This window comes from Odontesthes bonariensis, chromosome 12 (assembly GCF_027942865.1).
Source record: "Odontesthes bonariensis isolate fOdoBon6 chromosome 12, fOdoBon6.hap1, whole genome shotgun sequence".
Classification (NCBI taxonomy): Eukaryota; Metazoa; Chordata; class Actinopteri; order Atheriniformes; family Atherinopsidae; genus Odontesthes; species Odontesthes bonariensis.
The window spans coordinates 26,667,304-26,689,087 of NC_134517.1; the positions used below are offsets into that span (position 1 = coordinate 26,667,304).

The 21,784-nt window shown below is 39.7% G+C and overlaps 2 protein-coding genes across 3 annotated transcripts; both read left to right on the plus strand.

Annotated features, from left to right (window-relative positions):
• Positions 1 to 2,526: 2,526 nt before the first annotated feature.
• Positions 2,527 to 4,509, plus strand: LOC142396199 (claudin-14-like). Its single transcript, XM_075478749.1, has 2 exons — positions 2,527 to 2,781; positions 4,012 to 4,509. Exons 1-2 carry the CDS (start codon positions 2,548 to 2,550, stop codon positions 4,507 to 4,509), a joined length of 732 nt encoding a protein of 243 aa, XP_075334864.1. The 5' UTR covers positions 2,527 to 2,547.
• A 2,765-nt stretch (positions 4,510 to 7,274) lies between these two features.
• LOC142396799 (high-affinity choline transporter 1-like) lies at positions 7,275 to 20,630 on the plus strand. 2 transcript variants are annotated; one of them, XM_075479898.1, is made up of 9 exons: positions 7,275 to 7,693; positions 8,724 to 8,973; positions 9,223 to 9,336; positions 9,793 to 9,948; positions 10,097 to 10,245; positions 10,391 to 10,534; positions 10,784 to 10,937; positions 13,411 to 13,628; positions 13,854 to 20,630. In XM_075479898.1, the coding sequence occupies exons 2-9, from the start codon at positions 8,790 to 8,792 to the stop codon at positions 14,505 to 14,507; spliced, it is 1,773 nt and encodes a 590-aa protein (XP_075336013.1). In that variant the 5' UTR covers positions 7,275 to 7,693; positions 8,724 to 8,789; the 3' UTR covers positions 14,508 to 20,630. The 2 variants fall into 2 exon arrangements, with proteins under 2 accessions (XP_075336013.1, XP_075336012.1); XM_075479897.1 differs by having other exon boundaries at positions 7,275 to 7,487.
• The last annotated feature ends 1,154 nt before the right edge of the window (positions 20,631 to 21,784 follow it).

Genomic DNA, 21,784 nt, shown 5'->3' on the forward strand with positions numbered 1-21,784 from the left:
CTTTTCAGACCTCCAGAGATGAAAATGATGGCCTATACTACACACGTCATGACAGTTGTGTTACCCTCGAGCACAGTGCTCAGCAAACCCACTATGCTCAGCTGCTAATCACAGGATTATTCTGCTTAACTAAGACTATTAGGTGTTCCACATTTAAATGGCATCTCCCACAGGTACACCTTGGAGAGGATGATCCCTCCACTATTGGGCTCTTACAGAGAGCTGAATGCTGCATGAAGGACGCAGGGGAAGGACTGGGAAAATGCTCTTGTATACCAACCGGATGTCACGGTAGGCTACACTCGGGACACAGATGAACAAAAAGAGATTAACTGCAAAAAGAATTTGGACCTTAAAGGAATTAGATGAAACCACGTTGTTTAACGACCTCATCTGTATTGCCGTGCAGTATGTACCACACATACAGTTAGATCACAAATGCAGCACTGCACTATAAGCACGGTTCGGCTTTAAAGGTTTGACCGGGTGCAGCATTGTTTTACTATTCAAATGCCAACCAATTGCAGATAAGAAACACTTTATTTACAGCTATATTTTATATTATAGCTATATTAGTTGATTCATTTATCTTTCCATTCATTCTTTTAATCCCCCATTTTATCATGCACACTTCTGGAGATGCAGGGATGAGTTATTGAGACAAAAAAAAAAGGAAAAACAACCATTGAGAACAATATCTCTTGTGTCTGTCTCTATTTAGAAACTCTGCTCTGCCTCCGGATACACATTTGACATTGCCCTGTTTATCTGTCTGGAGCAGCGGCGGGATAGTCTCTCATGCCATCTCTTCCACCAATGCTGCTGGCGCTGGCAGGGATAATGCCAATGATGAAGACGCTGATATCTAAAACTGGCTCATCACATGGCTGACCATCCTGTAACTCACACGTATTGTTTGTCCATTTAGATTGGAAGCAGCAGCAAGAGGAGCTGCGCAGCGTGGAGTCAGTGCCAGTGATTCTGGTCATTTGGAACTTCTCCAAATACATCTCTGCCTCTCAGGACAAATACACCATCTTGACAGTTGTGACTGTGGTCCTCTAATCCTCTTGTTGGTGAGTGTTAAAAAGAGTTTTTACAAGCCATAAAAATGGGAGAGGTAAAGCAGCACCAGTATTGTATCATACCATTTCATGGCGAGGAAATTCCAGATGCATTTTTCCTAAAATCAGTATTTTTTCCCTAATTTAAAGTGACAAAACTGAGTTAAATTCAGGGTAAACAAGAGAGATAAATGTGCTTTTGTTCCTTTTGCTTCCTTTTCATGCCACCAGAGTAGTCAATCATGAAGTAAGCACAATGAGGCTTGTATCATTGAGATTTTAAGGGGTCCTAGTGGTGCCAGGTCTGATTCTGAACAATAATCAGGCTTTATAAACAGCTTCTGTTCTCTCAGGAAGTCAAAACAATGGGCTTGTATTGGCACTGTTTGCAATTTAAATTTCTTTACTATGAATGCAAAAATATATTTCTATCATCAGCATTGTCCCTTATTGAAGACGACGTGATTTTTGGGATAGCATTCTCCTTAAATTTGCTCTATATTCAGAATATTTCGTTGAAAACATTGAGAAAGAACAAAAGTCAATGATTAAGCAGATTTTCACACTTTAAGGAAGGAAATCTTTTCTTGTAGCTTCAAGCTACAAGTTTAGTTATTTGTTCTGCTCTGTTTGGTAAATGTATAAATGAGTGCCACATGGTCTCAGGTCAAACATTAGGAGAGGGGAGAATGATATAATTTGGCCCATGATTACAACAGCTATCAGTTCCTTCTTTGGAAGGTTTTGGGGCCCGGCAGACAGATGCTCAGTCAGGAAGTCATTCGGTTCCTTGTTTTCGAACACCCTGTAGAGCTGTGAAAAATTTCCAAGTTAGTGGCTTATAGCGATGCTTTCAGCTCAGGTGGTTTCTGTAAATGTTTAATTTCCTCTCTCTCTCTCTCTGTTTCTTCTTTCCTGAGGGGCGGCAAAGAGCTTAACAAATAGACTGCTGTGCTTTGCCCTCCAGAGGAGAGCGTTAAACAGGTGAAGCTGAACACTGCTGTCATTAGTCACACATGCAGTCACCTGCCGCTCGCCAGAGACTGATGCCAGAGCGCTGAAAGTTTCCACTGCTATTTCTGACCGCACTCGGGAGACACTTGAGGAATGGCTCAGACTCTGTGACTGGATGTAAGCCCAGTGGGATATGCTGCGCTGCTGGGGACCGGGCAGATAAGAGGAATAATCCAGCCATATTTCAGACTTGGGGACGGTGAGTAGTTTTGTGTTGGAAGTGTCTCATTTTCATTTGATTATTTTCCAAAATACCCTATTTTAAGTAGTTTCTCAGCATTTATTTCTCCTTTCATTTTTTATAAATCATCCTTATCCTGTTTGTAGTTATGCAGCTCATGAGAATTACTTGCACTTACAGAGACGGTAATCATCCCTTGCTATGGCCGCATTTTAGCTTAATTAAAAGTGATTTACAGCTTCTAACTTTGTATTTTGCAGTTTGAGCATCTTTCCGAGTGAACCAGTGATGGCCAGCATGGCGGTTCAGCTCCTGGGCTTCTTCTTAGGACTTTTGGGCTTTGCAGGAACTGTAGTTGCAACCCTGCTCCCCCACTGGCGCAGCCTTGCCAACGTGGGCTCTAACATCATCACAGCAACTGGCTACATGAAAGGCCTGTGGATGGAGTGTGTCTGGCACAGCACCGGTATTTACCAGTGTGAGCTGTACAGATCTCTGCTGGCGCTGCCACGCGACCTGCAGGTACTGCAGCTGCACCTTTTAGTGGAACTTTATCCAAGGCGCCTTATCTTGTCACGAGAAAAACAGAAACGGGAGGGGGAAAAAATATCATGTCCGCCTGTATTTGTTTATTTCAATAGTCGATGAATCGTAGAAATGCCTGAACATTGCGTGAACAGCTGATCTTTGTTTGACATAATTGTTTGGTAAATATCTTTTAGATTTTAACATTTAAACCCACGATTAGTGCAAATATAATTAAAAAAAAATTTCCTTGACTGATGTAGACAAAGCCGTTAAACCCTTTAATGACAATAAGTCAATAACTTCTCGCTTAGTTGCAGGGAAACAAGAATGATTAACACATATGCAATTTCCCTTCCACACAGGAAGGTGGATGGACCTTAGTTAAATCAAGCGAGGGTCCTGCAAGATGTTTTGCTCTTTAAATTAGAGCATTTTTAACTGCTCTCTCAGGGATCTTTCACATGCATATAAGACTAAAGCCCGTTCATAAGAGCTCACCTCTCTGAAGACTCTGCAGTAACAAATCAAATAGGAAATAAACATTACAGAAATGATTTTAGATTGCATAGAAAGCTTCTCATACTATTAACCATGCAGCAACATCAGCAAGGCTATTATATATTACTATGGATGCATTTGAAATTCAGTGGCCACAGATACATAACTAACCTGACTGTGTTTGTACAGGCTGGAAGGAGACTTTTTGTACAACGCTTTCTCAACACTTTTTGTTAACCAAAGCAAACCCTGCAAAAACAGTTTCATCTATCATGTTTGGGTGAACTGGTCCCTTAAATGTTTCGGAAAGTCTTTTTTGTTTTCCCTACGTTCCGCTACAGCTGAATGTGACTTAGGATCAAAAGTGTCTGTGTCTTTGTGATGCTGGTGACTGGCATTTCAATAGGCAACTAACTTGCTGTCTTTGCATTACAAAGACACATCAGACAGCAAAAAAAGAGCACAACAAAAAACTACTTTGCTACCGTGATGAGAGTAAATGTAATTCATTTCTTCCATTCCTGTTTTATTTATCACTTGTGGTCACTGTCAGAAAAAACTGGGAGCATACTTTAAGTGTGAACTGCGGGGAACAAAACCTGGGATTTTGAATCATTTTGTAATACTGCTGCAGATTACTTATCTGTTACAGCACATTTTGCAGTTTGTAACTGTTCATTTTTTAGCTAAAATGTTAACGTGTTTGTTTCCTCTGTTCTTCGTTAGGCTGCCCGGGCACTCATGGTGCTCTCCTGCATCACCTCGGTCCTGGCATCTGTGGTTGCTGTGATGGGAATGAAGTGTACCCACTTCGCCCGACGCTCAGTGATCAAATCCCCCCTGGTGCTGAGCGGGGGAATTTTTTTTTTCTGCGCTGGCCTTCTCTGCCTGGTCACCGTGTCCTGGACCACCAGTGATGTCATCATAGAATTCAACAACCCCTTCCTTCCCAGTGGGCTGAAGTACGAAATCGGTCTGGCTGTGTATCTGGGCTACGCCTCGGCCTGCCTCAGTCTGACCGGGGGGCTGGTGCTGTGCTGGAGCAGCGGTGGCGACAGGCCTCTCCATTTGCAGAGGAGTCAACCATCATCACCCCCCCCTGCCTTCAATAACATTTACCACCCTGCTCCACTTTACAAGCCCCCCGAAGCCCTTAAAGACAACCGTGCACCCTCACTTTGCTCCCTCTCCAGCAACGGTTATAGGCTCAATAACTATGTCTAAGACGGTGGACATATGACCATAAAAACTGTGAGACCACAAGGTGTGTTCATGCAAAAGCTTCTGCTTAGACCAGGACTGTCAGCTGATCGATGCCTGCTTAATTTTACTTTTACGTGTATTTTTTCATTTCCTGCATTCCCATAGAGTAACCAGCACATCACATGACCATGTTTTACCAAAACCCAAATGTTTTCATTGATGGATGTTTGACAAACTGCAAAGACTTTCTACTAAATTGAGAGCAACACAAAACTCTGATTTACTAAGAACTGACACCTATGGCCCGCTGCGTTGCACCTGAAGGACCAGAAGGTGGCGATATGTTACAGTGGAAAGAAAACAGAATACAGACTGTAAATCACATTCCACTCTCTCATGTTAATGCATAATCAGTTGTGCTGTCACTCCCCCGCTGTGGCCTGCTTTCTGGTTAGGTTTAACCCTCGCTGAAAAACAAGCAAAACAAAATATTCTCAAGTAACTTTTAAACAAATGAGTTGTGTAATAATTTAAATAATTTTCATTCCAAAGAAAATAAACCGATGTTATGTAACTGATTAGATAAGGTGATGGCTTCATTCCGTGTTTCGTTTCAGCTTCCTTATGGACAGACTTACTGAGTTCACTCACAGAGGCTTTAATCACAATACTAAAGTTGAACGTTGCTTTTATGTCTATTGGAAGCGAAAAAGATTGAGGAAAAAGTCCTTTTGTACATGTATGTTGCATTTATTGTGTTTTGACCTAAAAATGCATCATTGAAAGAAAGGAAAAAGGAGGGATTGTTAACAATTTAGAAAATATGTTTGTATGGGGGCTGCACGGTGGTGTGGTGGTTAGCACTGTCATTTCACAGCAAGAAGGTTCCAGGTTCAACTCCCAGCTGGGGCCTTTCTGTGTGGAGTTTGCAGGTTCTCCCCGTGTATGCATGGGTTATCTCTGGGTACTCTGGCTTCCTCCCACTGTCCAAAAACATGCATGTTAGGTTAATTGGTGTCTCTAAAAAACATTGTCCTTAACAGTGAGTGTGAGTGTGTATGGTTGTTTGTCTCATTTGTCTCTGTGTGGCCCTGTGATGGACTGGCAGCCTGTCCAGGGTGTAGCCTGCCTCTCGCCCATTGACCACTGGCATAGGCTCCAGCCCCCCTGTGACCAGCGGGTATAGAAAATGGATGGATGGATGTTTGCATGGAGGCTTCGGACTTGTTTCCTGATTTGTGGAACTCGGTTAAAACTGTATTTTTCACATTTTACTGTCGACACATTTTCAGAAAACCTTTGTAGTAAAGTGTAAAGCTTGAAGAAACCACAGGATGGCGACAAAGGTCTTTTGAGAAGGCAAGCAGAGGCCTGTTGTCAGAACTGCTTTGTTATTTCAGACTACAATGTTTTAGTCTGTTGAAGACTGGACACTTATTTATTAGTTGGCTTAAGGCACTTTTTTTTATAATTAGCATGTTGACGAAGGTATTTCCATTCCCTCTGAGGCCTTCCTGGCTGACCGTCTAATGACCTGTAACACAGCAGAAATGTTTCTGTGTTTTATTTGTAGAAAACCCCTCCAATTAGAGGTGCCCCCTGTCTGACGGACTGTCAGCCACCAACACAGTAAATTACAGATTGTGTCGACATTCAAGCAAGTCCCTTCATTTTATTTCTAGCTTTCACAGCACTTCTTCAAATGAGTAATCATACTACGGGAAAAGAAGACATTTTATAAAAAGAATTTGTTCACAAAAGGCACACTGTATGGTTGCTATTGGTTGAAATAATGAGGTTTCCTGGAAGGAGTTCATGTAAAGCTCAAGGTATAATGAAATGAGCTTGGAAAAAAAAAGTTGGGAAACCTTAGCAAAGCCCCCCCCCCCCCCCCCCCCCCCAATTTGTTATGTTACTTTGGGGGGGAAAAAACAAGTTCTGAAATCTCTCTGTCAGGTATATATATAAATTCCAAATTTTCCTTCTCAAAGCTTTCCAGTTTCAAAAATATAATTTGAAAGGAATCGTCACAACAGGCACGATTCTTTTCATCCAAAAGAGAAAAGACGTATTTGTTAGTGGAGGGGAGTGATAGTGTGTCTAAAAACCTCCTGAAATGTGATCAGAGCTTTGGAAAGGCGGACTTCAGCACCATGGACAGCGGTATGACCGCTCCGAACAAACTCATTCAACAGAACTCACAGCAGATGATGTAGCAATGGAGATTGACCCTGTTTGGTTGCTGCTTCGAATTATGTATTGGAGGCAGTCCTTGCGAGCTCAACACGAAGCCCAAAATGAAAGTATACAAGCAGTGTCTTCATGCTGCTTTTTATTTATGATTTTATAAACAGCTTTGCACATTTTGTCGATCAAATCCAAGAGGTTTGGAACGGACTAATGCTCTGACTTTGACAAAACAGACGTGCATTGCGTGCACAAAGTGGGCCATAAACCGAAAAAGCAATGCGCGTATAACATCCCCACAAAATACTACAGCCAATAGTTCTGGTCACGAAGCCTTCATCACGGGGCAAGTGGAGATCTGCGCAACATCGTAAATCAGGCCTGAAATGTAACCTGGCAGAGGAAAGGTTTCCTCCGCTGCCAATACGATGTTATGATATTGGAAAGCTTTTCCGGATAGCTTGTGCGTCAAGCCACTCTCTATTAGATGCTATTTTCGTCTTGCCCTGGAAGACATTCATCCACCATCTACCCACCCTGACAGCACCCAATAAACCCACCACTCCCATTCATCTCCACCCATCTCCACTCACACCCCTCCCTCTCTCTGTCCCTCTGCGCGACACTTGCCGACCAGTATTGGTGAGTTAAAAAACAGCACAGGTGAATTGTGTTTGGTCGCCCAGGAGGATTACATTGGAGTTACAATACAGTAATATATTTGCCAGTACCCTTGAACACTTTTCTTTTTGGTTATCTTTTCTGAGATTGTGCTCTTGCGATCTTTTCAGACCAGTTTCATCAAAGGAAAGGTAAGATATTGCTACTTTTTAAGATGATGTACTTTAACTTATGGTAACTGCATTTGTCTACTTTGACAGATGATTTAACGTTAGATCGATAAGGCAATACCGGCCCAGTGGATGCACTGTATCAGCGGAACAGGAAACCGAAAAGCCAAGTTTTGAGGCAGGACTTCGGACTCAAACCATCTGTTTTAGAACTCTTTCGCTTTATGGTTGGCACATTTTTGACATTTGAGAAGCAACAATGGGGGGTTTTTTTGCGCATGGTGGCTTTACAAAAGAGGAAGAGGTGTCGGTCCATATTCCAAACACTATTGAACGAAAGAATGATGTTTGTGCGTTTTTAGAAAGCAGTACAATTATGCAGGCATAGTTCAAGTAAACTAGAGACAAAACTGTCGAAGAGAATCCTGTAAAGCGATGCAAAAATTACGCATGTACAACATCAACTCCGCCGATAGCTTTAAAATATGCGCAACAACATTTGTGGTCTCATCGATTAATCCATCTGGAACTAGGTTTTATTTTTTATCTAATACGATTTAGATTCATTTCCACACATAATGGAAAGCCTCTTGTTCTTCTTGCTGCGCGACTGTATGTGCGTCATTTGGATAACGTAGGATACCCAATGTCCTCAAGACACCTTTAAATTTGATGTACTTTCAGTGAGCAGGAATGTGCGAACATCATCTTATTTAACTATTCATTTATTCGTGTAATTTATTTATTTATTTATTTATTGTTTCAGTAACATCGGATACAGTAGGTTACATACGTTTTGTATTCTGAAAAGTGTTTTTAAAATGTGTTTTCTTAATACAGACTTTGCAGGATAATTGTCAAGTCATAGTTAAGATCAGACTGGGCAAAACATGACAATTTTCTTTTGTCTTGGATTTGAGAGAATCCTTAAAATTTCACAACTTGATATGTTCGAAAGGTTTGATGGAGCTATGCTTCGGAAACATTAGGTCTGAATTGCTTGAAGGCTCCAACTACATAGAAAGCAGCGGTGTTCGTTGGATTTGGTGAGGTCTGGCCACTTGAAATTAAAGAATATATTTAAATATTGTCGCTTTTCAAAGAATGCATTCGTCTCAAATAGAATGATTGGAAGTTTATTAATTAGGCAACTAGTTACTCATGTTCTTCTTTTTTTAAAAAATTTGTTCTGGATTTAATGATGCTGGACATAAACTCTCACTTGACAAATATTAATTTTCCTTTGTTTCCTTTAAGTTTCCTCCATGAGATTCCGGTCCGTGTCTAGCACTTGATTTCGACGGGACGTAGACGAGAGGAACTATGGCAATCCACGCCGAGGGTCTTGTGGCAATCGTGCTCTTCTATGTCCTGATTCTGTCCGTGGGGATCTGGGCAGCGTGGAAAAACAAGAACTCTGGAGTCACTGAAAGCGGAGACCGAAGCGAGAGTATTATGGTCGGGGGAAGGGACATCGGACTCTTCGTAGGTGGATTCACAATGACCGGTAAGTTTGGTGAATGTGCGCTCGTTGGTGTCTGCTCAATAAGAGCCATTTGAGCATTTTGTCCCGTTTTGTTGTCACGGGGTCAGAAAAAGACAACAGATTTCACTTCCTCCGTCTTTTACGCACAGATATCATTTACTACTGTACACATTTGTAAAATAAATTCACTATGTTTCAGAGACCGTTAAATGCTCTTCTCCTTAAATAACTCATACTTAACAAAAGTGAATTAATTTCCTTCTTCTTTAGCCACCTGGGTCGGTGGGGGTTACATCAATGGGACAGCAGAATATGTCTACCTTCCGGACTACGGCCTGGCCTGGGCACAGGCACCCTTTGGTTACGCTCTCAGCCTGGTTGTGGGTAAGATGCATGCTGTTGTTTGTGCACTTGTGTGTGTTGTGCATTCGTCAAGTATTTCATAAGGAGGGGAAATGCATAGAAAAATACAGAGTAGGAAGGGAATGCGTTGCTATCATCACTATGGTATACATCTTTAAGGAACAACACAGTCTGCCTGTGCAGTTGTTAAACTGAAACAAAATGACTCTGACAACAAAATGACATTCACCATTCTGTATCTGAGCTGAAAGCAATTTCAAGTCTGTAGATACAGTCTCATGTGCCATATTCAAACGACTGAATACATAATGTATGATGTAGCAGTGTAAGGAAAAGATGGAGAGACTTGTGGGAAATTGAATTGAGTCACTATACGCAGAAGAAACACATTGCATGTCAATTTTATTTATCAGAGTCTCATAAAACGGTGTCTTAATGCTATTTGTCTACTTTACATTAATATCTGACATTACTCAGGTGGACTTTTCTTTGCCAAACCCATGCGATCACGTGGATATGTCACCATGCTGGACCCCTTCCAGCAGCTTTATGGGAAAAGGATGGGAGGCCTGCTCTTCATACCTGCACTCATGGGGGAAATCTTCTGGTCTGCAGCCATTTTGTCTGCTTTGGGTATGTGATCAATGGGTGGGACCCCCATCTCCATATTTAATCTTCATTCTGATGTTTAAACTCATCATGAGCAACATATAAGGTTAATTGTTTCTCAGATTTAAGTGCAGACTTTGACTTAAATCTGAATGGTTGTAATACGACACAGGAGCAACTCTCAGTGTGATCGTGGACATAAACATCAACATGTCAGTGGTGATCTCAGCACTGATAGCTATCTTCTACACACTCGTCGGAGGACTTTACTCTGTCGCCTACACAGATGTGGTCCAGCTGTTCTGTATCTTCTTGGGCTTGGTGAGTTTTGAATCAACATCCACCCAATAATTTTTCCAAGGAACACAAGATAGAGCCTGATGCTTTTGTTAAAGTCATTGACAGAAAGATATTGTAAATGCTGAAGTATGTTACATTTTCATGCTGATTCCCTTCTCTTCATCAGTGGATCAGCGTGCCTTTTGCCCTTTCCAATCCCGCTGTGTCAGACATCAGTGTTTCAGCCAAGGAGGAAATCTATCAGTCTCCCTGGCTGGGCGAGATTAAGCCTGAAGACAACTGGCTCTGGGCGGATAACTTCTTTTTGCTGGTAAGGTATCATTTTCATTGAAGATTCATCTTGAGACAGTACATTACTGTAAATTAAATGGCAGACGCATTGGGATATTAGTCAAACTGTGCTGCAGACATAGCATTGCATTTAAAGGGAGGTTAAAGCACAAGGCATTCAAGCTTGGTTTAGGCACAGACTTCCTCAAAGCTGATCTGTAGAAATTAGATTTCAACTTGTAATGCATTAGTTCAGAGTCTGTATTTACTATGGTGTTTCTTTTCCTAGATGTTGGGGGGGATCCCCTGGCAGGTGTATTTTCAACGGGTTCTTTCTGCCTCTTCAGCTACCTACGCTCAGGTTCTTTCCTTCATTGCTGCCTTGGGTTGCTTGGTCATGGCCGTCCCCTCGGTTCTCATAGGAGCTATAGGGGCTTCCACGGGTAACTTCACACACACAAACACAAATGCACTAACATGAATATCGACTTATTACTTAGAATATTACTTTTAAAGCTATATTTGTGCCCCTAGAAGCCAAATTCTAATCCTAATTTGTGCTCTGTGCTCAGTTATTATTTTTTAAAGTTATTCTAATAGATTATGATATTACTGCAGTAAAATTACTGCAAGTATCACCCAATATGTGGTATCATTGCTGCTTTAAGAGACTGTTGCTTGAGAACGTGAACAAAGTCGATTTGTTGAAATGATGGTCAAAATATCAAGACTGACTGCCTCCCAGAAATAACTCAATGTTTCTCATGCAGGAAACAACCTATAATCAAAAGAATATACAACTTTGTGTGGTTGTTAGGCTAAATGCAGTTGAAGTGTCAAAATGCTGTTTGTTAAGGGGATGCTGTTTTCTAACTCCAAGCATGGGAAGTAACGGCCTAAGCCCAATCAGGAAGTAACAAGGTGTCGTCGTAACGTGTTCTTTTGTTAACATGTTAACAAGGAAACCAACAAAATGGTATCCATTAAGGTGACAGTGGAGTGGTAAAAATAATGTAATTCAGCCCTTACCGTCACTGTTTACTTTCTCTAAACCCAGGAATGTTATCGTCTAAGCCCAAGGAAGTGAAAATTGTGTAATAATAAAGTATTGTCATGTAACTGAATGAACTCCATCCAGGGCTAGAAAAAGTCAAATCTGACTTTTGAACTCATGTCCCATTTTTGAAAGCACTGCATGTAATGGCATAATCTACATCCATCACTGTCTTCTTAATAAGACTTCATGGCTTTTTAAAGGAAATGCTTAAGAATGACGTTTGGTCTAATTAGGAAACGCTCATATGAGCTCTAATTCCCCACTGCTGTCTGTGGGGGTGGTAGTATAGAGGACGTCCCTATGGATCATAATTAAGGGTGTGAATAAAACAACATCTTGGGTCATTTTGACTAGAGGACCTGTGGAATTACAATGAATGGTAAAATGAAATAACCATAGCTTTTACCATTGTCTCCTAAACAGTTTTTGTGGAAAATATAGTAGAGGTGTTACCAATAACCAGAGTCTGAAATGTTGATTAGCGACCACCTATTAACTACAAATTATGTGGATGGAGCTTTATGTCTGGATTACCTCAATTAAATCTGATTACTCAGAACACACTTGAATCAGACACTGCTCCATGAATGATGTGCATACACACAGATATATAGATTGAAAAGTTAATAAAACATTACAAGACTACTATCAAATCCAGGAATTTGATCCTTTATTCAAACTAGAAAGTGGGATCAAAGAGAATGCCTTGCCTTCATAGATTGTTTACATCCCAACAGCCTTTTTTTTTTTTAATGTAAATGTAGTTTTCGTAGTGTCTGGAGGGTAAACAGCAGACGGATCCTATCACGACAGGCAGAGGAGAGACCCATCAGACCATGCCGATTTCGTGAATATTACATCTGAAGAAGAGCTAATTAATTTGCTCCTTCTGAAACTGTTTCATGTGTAACTGGCACTAATCAACTGCTGCTTATGAGTATCCAGAGATGGATAAGAAAAGGCACAGATTGTGTACCAATTGAGGATGAGAAGGCTGGAAAAAGTGGCAGAAAGATGGAAGGTTATCTGAGAGGTTTTAAGACCTAAGGGGTGCTGGTGATGACTTGCTTGTGAGAGGATTGGGAAAACACGGATTTCAACACCTTCAGAATAGAGCTCTATATACTTTTATAGTTTATGCTCTTGAAAGTAGATGATCTCACAGTTTTGAGATTTCAGTTAAAAAAAGTCTGACTGTTTTTGCTGTGAGCCATGACTCACTGAATGGTGTCCCAATAACAACAGTATTTCAAATCAGCATTGTCTTATTTTACTGTTTTGATCAACAAGTTTGCTCACATAGTGTTCAGTATTTTCCTTCTGCTGATGTTAACCATTATCTATCAAATTACTACCAATCTGATTTATTGTTAAAAATGAATTTGATAATATATTCCGTTAATAATAGAATATATTTACTTTTAAGGACGGCTGATGTTACTTTTTAGCAGTCCTCTTACTACTGTGGCTTTTCTCATTATATTTTAACCAACAGAACAGGATTAGATTGCAGCTGTATTTCAGCACACAGGCTCATTGTTTCTCAGCAACTAAAACATGTGTCTACAGGGAGCCTAATAACAAAGTCTGAAAATCAAGAAGAAAACAGCAATGGAGTTTTCAGTCCATTTAGGGATACAAAGGTTGGCCATGAACATAATGTTATTAATCCTGAAAAGGAATGTGCCAAGTACAGCCTGTTCGGCTTAAATCAAAATATGTTGTGATATTGATTTATGAAAGACTCAGAGACTTTAGTTCAGTCTGAGAATTTTGGAAAATATTAGCAACTTCTTTTCTAATGTAGCTGATTTACATTAACCACATTGGTGAATTATTTAGTATTTTTCTTTTTTTAGACTGGAACAAAACTACCTATGGTTCCCTTCCTCCGAAGGATAGGGATGAGTCAGATATGATCCTTCCTATAGTTCTTCAGCACCTCTGCCCACCCTACATCTCCTTCTTTGGTCTGGGAGCAGTGTCAGCTGCGGTCATGTCATCAGCAGACTCGTCCATACTGTCAGCCAGCTCCATGTTTGCCAGGAACATCTATCAGCTTGCCTTTCGACAGTCGGTAAGAGAACCAAAAACATTACTAACGCACATCTGGACTGTTTAAGCCAGTGGATAAAAGATTAATCACTTAACCACATTACAAATCAGTACGATTTTTATCAAAAGAAATAAAAAACAACCTTAAAAAACTGCTCAATTTTTTTCTATACTGACTGTATTGGTTTTATGTAAAAATACCTTCTCCATTCAGTCTTCACTGTTCTCACATTTTTCTCTCCTCCAGGCCTCAGATCGTGAGATTGTTTGGGTGATGCGCCTCACCATCTTTGTATTCGGAGCTCTCGCCACAGCTATGGCATTGTTAACAGGATCGGTGTATGGCCTGTGGTACCTAAGCTCTGACCTCGTCTACGTCATCATTTTCCCCCAACTTCTCAGTGTGTTATTCGTCAAGGGTACCAATACTTATGGGTCTGTGGCAGGCTATATCTTTGGTCTTTTGCTCCGCATTGGTGGAGGAGAGCCCTACCTAAAACTCCCACCATTCATCTATTACCCTGGCTGGGTAACAGCAGAGAAAGTCCACCACCTCACTGGAGAGGTAGAGTACTTTGTCCAGCAGAGGTTCCCCTTCAAGTCTATGTCCATGGTAGCATCCTTCTTGGCAAATGTGGCCTTTTCCTACCTGTTAAAATACCTCTTTGAAAGCGGTATGCTGTCACACAAGTATGACTTCCTGGATGCCGTAGTGTCCAAGCATAGCAAGGAGATCATGGACAAGACTACACTTGTAACCAACCATGATAACATAATTCTTTCAGAGATGGCTCCTGTTAAGCAAGCCCTCAGTGCTTCGATGGCTGGGACGTTCACCAACACTGAGATCCTCAGTGATGATGCTGCATCAAGTCCAGAGTCTTTCCACAGTGAAAACTAGACAACAAAGGCACAAAGATAACTTGAACTAAGGGATTTGAAGAGGAAGGAATAGTCAAAGAGGCATCAGCATTCTTCAGGAAACTTGCTACTGCCACACTTGGAGCTGAATCAGCAGAAATTTACTGTGGCTTCCGAGTGACTCCACAAGTTTGTTTTATGGTGACACGATGCCTCCTTTTTTTTCTTTTTCTTGTTTTTAGATTCCCTGTCTAGAAAAAAAAGACTCTCAATCAGCAGTGCAAAGCATACCATAGTCATTCTTGGGTTTTTCTGACCATGACTGTGAATCTACAGCCGCAACAACCATTTTATTTTGAAATGCTGCTACTGTGACCAGAGGAACTATCGATGGGCAATGTATGAGAACGTCTACAAGGATGTCTTGTGAGTTCGGAGAAAAGTGCAATATCTAACCAAGAAACTGTGTCCGTCTCTGCAAAGCTGTATATATGTGTGTTGATGTACATGCATATATGTATGCCTAACAACAAAGTGGATTTAAGGGAATGCTCCTGGAAGTTTTTGCTGACATTTGGTTTTTAAGTTTGGGTAGAGAACATTTATCAATAGAGCAATAATATTTTTAGGAGAAATATGAATACAGATAGATACATTGTGCTGAATCACAGGTTATTATCGCTGGTTTTAACTTGAGGAGCAGTTGAGTTTTGCCGATTTTATGTCATGTGTTTAACTTGGTCTTAATTGTTCTGTTGTAGTCACAAATTTCAGACACACTCTGTGATTAATGAAGAACGTCAAACACCTGTGATATTATCACGTCACTGAACTGGCCAAACAGATGAATGATTAAGCAAAATTTCACACGGAGTGGTGCAACCAAAAAGTTTGAACATTCACTGCCAACATTTATAGATCTACCAACGTGTTGCATTATGGTTGTACAGTCAAGATTAAGCCTTATAAAGTAGAATCTTGGTAGAATTGTAACAACAACAGCCAATGACACAACAATGACCTTATACAGTTGGTAAGGAAAACATGTTCGCAGGATTAAGCAACCTTTAAAGGAAATATCTGGCTATTTAGCAACAAAATCCTCAACTTTTTTAATGAACCCTGACTTTGAATTTCAGTGACATGATAATTATTTGTAGTCAACTGATCAGAGAAATTTCAATGGTAAAATACACATTGTTTTGAAACAGCGGCAAACAGCTGTTTACTGTTTGAACTTATAGGAGTGTATTGGCATTTTTAACAGAGTAAAAAGTCACTGTGCCTCTGTGTGTGCTGTAATCTGAGCTCCTGTGGTGCGTGTTGTGGCAGCCAGTCCTGTCGTGCATGCATGTTTGTGCATGTAAGTCCCTGCTCTGCAGTCAATTAGAGGGTACATTTTCACGTTTTCCTCCACTGAAGGAATAATTGTTTTCAGCTAAAAAGACTCATATAGAGCAGCATAAAACCAGAGAAAACTTTACTCCGGATTTTTACTGAGATAGAGATATGGGGCTTGCTTATGGCTCTGTTTGCTTGGACAGATATTCTGTTGTTGCCTTTTATGGAAAAAAATAATAATGGTTGTAGTCAAAGATAGCACTCGTCTTGTGACAATGTAAGTTCTGCTTTCTGCTGGGGAAATATGTACCCTGTCCTTCTATTGGATTTAAGTAATGTCATGATTTTATGGCTGGTTAATGCCATATTTGGCCCTAAAAGTTTACATTAACCTTAAACTGTGTTTGGTCAAAAAGTCACACATAAATATGATTACATTGGGGTTTTGCACAGATTTTAAGTTTAAATGAGTGACGCTTTCAATTTAATTTAAAAGGAAAGGGAAATCATTTTGAATTATAAATGCATAAAAGTCATTTGTCATCAGTCAGTATATGTAGTCATTGCATATGGCTATTGCTATAGGCAAGAATGGCCTATATCGTTCTTTGTTGCAACAGAGCTGACAAAAACCTGATTGAACACACTCCATCATCAAACACTATGTTGTCTAAAGTGTTCAGTGTTGTCCTTTATGATTTGAGACTTGTGCAGTACTTTTCTTTGCACAACCAGTTCTAGGGGTTCGATAGCAGTCCACAACACAGAGACAAAAAGCGCTTTTATTTCTTTGAATATATAAATATCGAATATAATAATTAAATATCTCAAGTGTATCTCAACAACTACACTGTTGTTGTATGACTTTTTTCTACCTTTCAGGCAGCCATTGGCTTCTATTAATTTCAGTGCAATATCAAAATCAATTTAAAGTTTTTGTTTGGTCAAACTTATAGTGGAAAATCCTTGTTAAAATGCTTTTACAGCAGAATATAACAACACTGAAATCGTTCAAAGCAAATACAAAGTTGATTTTTGCAGGTAAAATTTTGAATTGAACCTAATAGCTGCCTGGAAAGTATGAAAACTCAAACTTATAAGACATGGCATTTTGCTTTTAAAATGATCGGTGCAGTACAGTCATCGATGGTCCTTAAACATTATCTCACGTGAGATATGTTTTTTAAATAATGTGTGTCTGTGTCCATTTTTGATGGTTTGTTTGTTCATCCTAAAGCTGTATTGACTGGCCAGTCACAGCAGGTTCCCACAGACAGGAAATTATTGTTCCTCCCTGGATGGTGTTAGTATCACCGGTCATTATTGATCCAGCCCCCAATCGATTAGCCCTCAGGACATTTGATTAATACCGCAGAGATGTTCGAAACGGTTTATGACAGTTTGTTAGAGAATTTTTACAGTGATGAAAACTTATTTTTTCTTATCAGTTGAGCACTCGCATACACACTCCAAGTTTATTTCTTATAAGTGTCACATATCTTGCTGCTTTAAAAGTGTCAGACACACTGCGGCCCTGTACGGAAACTCAAGAAAAGGTCTTTTTTTTTGGCACTATTAAGTGTTACTGTTGTCTCGTGGACTTCACTATGCTTATACCCCATCACCCTTAGTTTAGGTGTTCTGGTGACTATTTGAATATGTGGACGTTGCCTTAATCAGAAATGGTGGAAAAGTTTCTAACTCGACAAAAATATTTTTTCAAACTGAAAGGTTAGAAAAAGGTAAATGATATTCTATATTTTATGTATTATCAATTATTTGCACCTATTATGACCAAAGCCAACAAAAAAAAGTGCTTTGTCACTTGTTTTCTGAAGTGTTGAAAAGGTTGATGGAAATGGCCAAATCCGGGGGGGATTGAAAAATTGCTTTTATGCATTTTATACTTGCTCGCATTATGGAAAACCTAAACATTTACAATCAGCTGTTCCTTCTGCTAGAGTTGAAATATGGCCAACACAAGCTGAGATGAATGAATAATGACAGCATGTCCAACCGGAAAACAAAACAATTTTTAGAAAAGATCAGTCTTCTTTCTCAGCCCTCTTTTTCTCTTGTAGATGGAAAGGTGACGTTTGTCCACTGGTATAAATTTGATTATTTATTGTCCACAGATGGAAATAATAGATGGAAATCACAATCACTAAGGATTGATGGTGTTTCTTCTTCTATCTCTACTTTTCAGTGGACTTAATCATATTTAGCATTTTATCTCGACAGCCCTTTGTTTGCTCCTGTTTTTGCAGTTGATGCATAGTAGCTTGTCTCCCAATACATGCATTTCTTGGCATTGAGAGACAGTAATTGTTGGTTAAATAGTATCTTTAAGGAGGATATAACAAAAAAAAAAATCAGAAGCATAATTCCAGCATTGATCATTTAAGGAGGCAGGACAACCTTGTGTTAGTGTTCACCAGAGCAAGATGGTGAGGGGAACCTTCAGTAATATCTGCCGAGGTACAGTGAGACTAAAACCCGACCTGACTCATCACAGTTCATGCTCCACTCACATGTATACAACTCAATGTAACAGGTCCTTTCTATTAGATGAGTGAGTCACAGCAAAAGTTCATTCACAAACTTGTATACACACACACAGAAAAAAAAAATCGGTGTCAGCTGTTGGACTGATGTTTGTGGCTCTATGTCGTAAAAAAAAACAATGATGCTGTATTTTTTTGTGTGATAAATGTTAAGAAATATATATATTAAAAAAAAAAGCATAAGTACAAATTAGTCTCCTTTTAAATGCAGCATTGAAGAAGATGTTTGTCTATTTGTTCATGCAGTGTCCACAAGAGTAAAATTGTAAACATGTGAGGTCAGTTGAATAAATTATATTGATTTAGTGCAGCCCTGATTTGCTCTTTTTTAATACCTGCTTCTTTTGTAGTGCATTCAATTCAACAGATTGGATTGTTATGTGCTTGATATAATTGTGAATATGACTACTCATGTTGTGAGAACATATGTTTGTGCTGCCCCAGTGTGGGGACCTATGTCTTTTGGGGGTGACAAAATCTTAGGTGAATGCAAAGACCAGGTCATATTATTAGGTGGTTATGGTCAGGGTTAGAACTGTTCTTCAGATAAGTGAATGTGAGTGAATGTACTGTCCTCTGAGGCAATGAAAACGCAACTGTGTGAGGCTGTCTGTGTGTGCTAACAGACCACCAGAGGGGTTAATCTCGGGTTGCCGCCTGCTTGGAAGCATCAGTCAAAATGCCCACCTGAGAATCTTAAAACTGACAAAACTGTCAGGGCTGTCAGTCTTTCTCACACACGAACACACACACCTAGATTCCAGCATGATGGCAGTCGTCTGACCTCAGACTGTTGGAGGGAAACTTCAAACTACATTTTTCCTCACATTATTAAACACCTCATACAAAAACAAATGACAAAAGCTTACCATCTGAGGCATATCTGAAGTTCTATCTTCGTCTATTCAACTTAGATAATAATCACTCACAAACATTTCAAGTGACAAAAAGACAATGTCAAGATAATGAGACAGACTGCTAAAGTAAAACAATAGCTTCTGTACGGGATCAAACCCTTCTAATAATTTCATTAAAATCCCTCCATAAAGAAAGAAACTAAAACTTTTCTAACTTTAAGGTTGTATCTAAGACTACATTTATTTTGTTTTGCAGTATTTTCAGCTTCAAGTAATGTTCTGAACTTCAAGATTTGAGTCTTAAATAACCCCAATTCATCCTGACTAAATTAGATGTGTTAGCAAGAGCCACATAGTGATAATAATAATAAAATACCTTTTTTTTGCTGAATGCAAGACTGAATGCATTGAAAAGAAGGGATTCTTCATTCATATTTTTCTTTCACTCCTACAACCATTAATTGGGTAAAAATAATACATATTTTTCCATTTAATAAATGTCTGATTACTTCTTTTTACAGCGCTGCCTAATGTTACAGACATGTTAGAGTCAGATGCCACAGTCCATGGCCTTTGCCTTTGATATCATCAGACAAATGTATGAAGTCAAAGAGTAGTGGGACATCATCTGTGAATCTTAAAGCCTGATTCTCACTCATTAAACTACAACAACACTACTAATTGGATTGTCCCACTAAAGATCTCTTTTTGAAGGCTCTTTTTGGTGATTACATTGTCTTTGCATAGAGCAGCACAGCTAAAATCTATTTGAGTGCATATGTTGGTTAACACGTAGAAACACCTTTAGCAGCGATGACTTAAAGTAATCATTTTCTGTATGATGTTTTCAGTGTCTCAAATTATTGTGGAGACATTTTGGCCCACTCTTCTGTACAAAATTGTTTCAGTTCATTTTGGTTTGCAGCACTCATATATGCACAGCGTTTCCATTGGGTTGACGACTGGACAATTGCAACACCTGAATTCTTTCATTTTCTCAGACATTCTGTTACAGCTTTGCTGCTGTGTTTGCATTGTTTCGTTGCGTGTGCTGGTTTCAGCCACGTTTTAGCTGTTTCACAGATGGCCTCACATTTTACTCTAAAATACTTTGGTATACAGAGGAGCTCACAGCTGACCGCAGGGTGTCCAGGTCCTGTGGCTGCAACACAAGCCCAAATCATCAGACCTCCACTACCATGCTTGACAGTTTTTATGAGATAACTGTGCTGAATCTTGTGCCATTTTGATCTTGCCTGTCCAAAGGACATTGTTCCAGAGGTCTTGTGGTTTGTTCAGATGTAGCTTTGCAAACCTAAACTGTGCTACTATGTTCTCCTTATGGAGAAGAGGTTTTCTCATGACAACCTTTCCAAAACCTTTCCTTTGCTCTGCAGTTTCTTGCTGGAACATCCACTCAAGATTGGAAACTTTCTTGAATGTTTTCCTCTCGTGAATAAACTTTCTCACTTTGGAATGATGGATAATAAATTGTTTGGAAATGGCCTTTTAACCCTTCCCAGATTGATGGGCGGCAACAATTCCTTTTCTGTTTATTGCTGATGTCTTTCCCCCTTGGCATTGTGTTAACACGTGCCTGAATGCCACAGACCACCATGGGTTTATAGAAATAGTCACATTTCCTGATGATTAACTAATCAACTCCATTGATTAGCAGCATTGGACTAGTACTAATGCTCTCAATTCCTATGGAAGCTGCTAAGGCTGTTTTTCACAAACTGCTTCTGCATTTTGGCGTAGTTTTTGTATGTACTTCATCTTTAGACCTGGTAAAGACTAGATGGTTCCTTATTACAGTCTGATATGTAAAACCCTAGAATGGAAAGATAAGTGAAGATAATTACACCGCAGAGTAGAGTAGTAACATTATCATGGGATAATGAATATAAATCCTTATAGAGTCCATCCTCCACCATGGCCAATTCTGTATCTTGTTATATAATTAAAGTGATCCCAAAGTGATTCTATCAACCATTATCCAATTCTCCCCTGAGTTTCATGAAATTCAGTTGGGGGGTGATTGCACAATCTTACTAACAAACAGCAGTAATCATAGATCTCAATGTGTTTTAATTTACAGATATTACTGACAATAATACTTAATTCTCAGAGGAACCCTTTATGTTTGATACATCACTGGCCCCAATATAAAGCTCCAAAAACTGCACAACCTCTGACATTCATTATCTGTTTATCGTCACAATCCTCTGCTTGAACTCCCTGCTGATCAGGAGAGAATCGGTGCTTGAAGTATTTCTTTCAAGCTATCTCTGTGTCTCTGTGTATCCATACATTTTTCTCTCCAACCCTAAAGGCAAGCTGCAGGGAAGCAACTCGTACTTTATCCTCTTTGTAGCTTCTTCTGTTTAACACAACAGATAATTCCCCCGACGTCATCAGCACCATATACTTCACACAGATATTAAATAGCACATGTACACATTCAGCCCTGCAGCATAACTCATGACTTATTCTCTCTAAAATGACAAAAAGTCAGGAAGGCAGCAGGAAGTGCTGATTAAACGACAACAAAT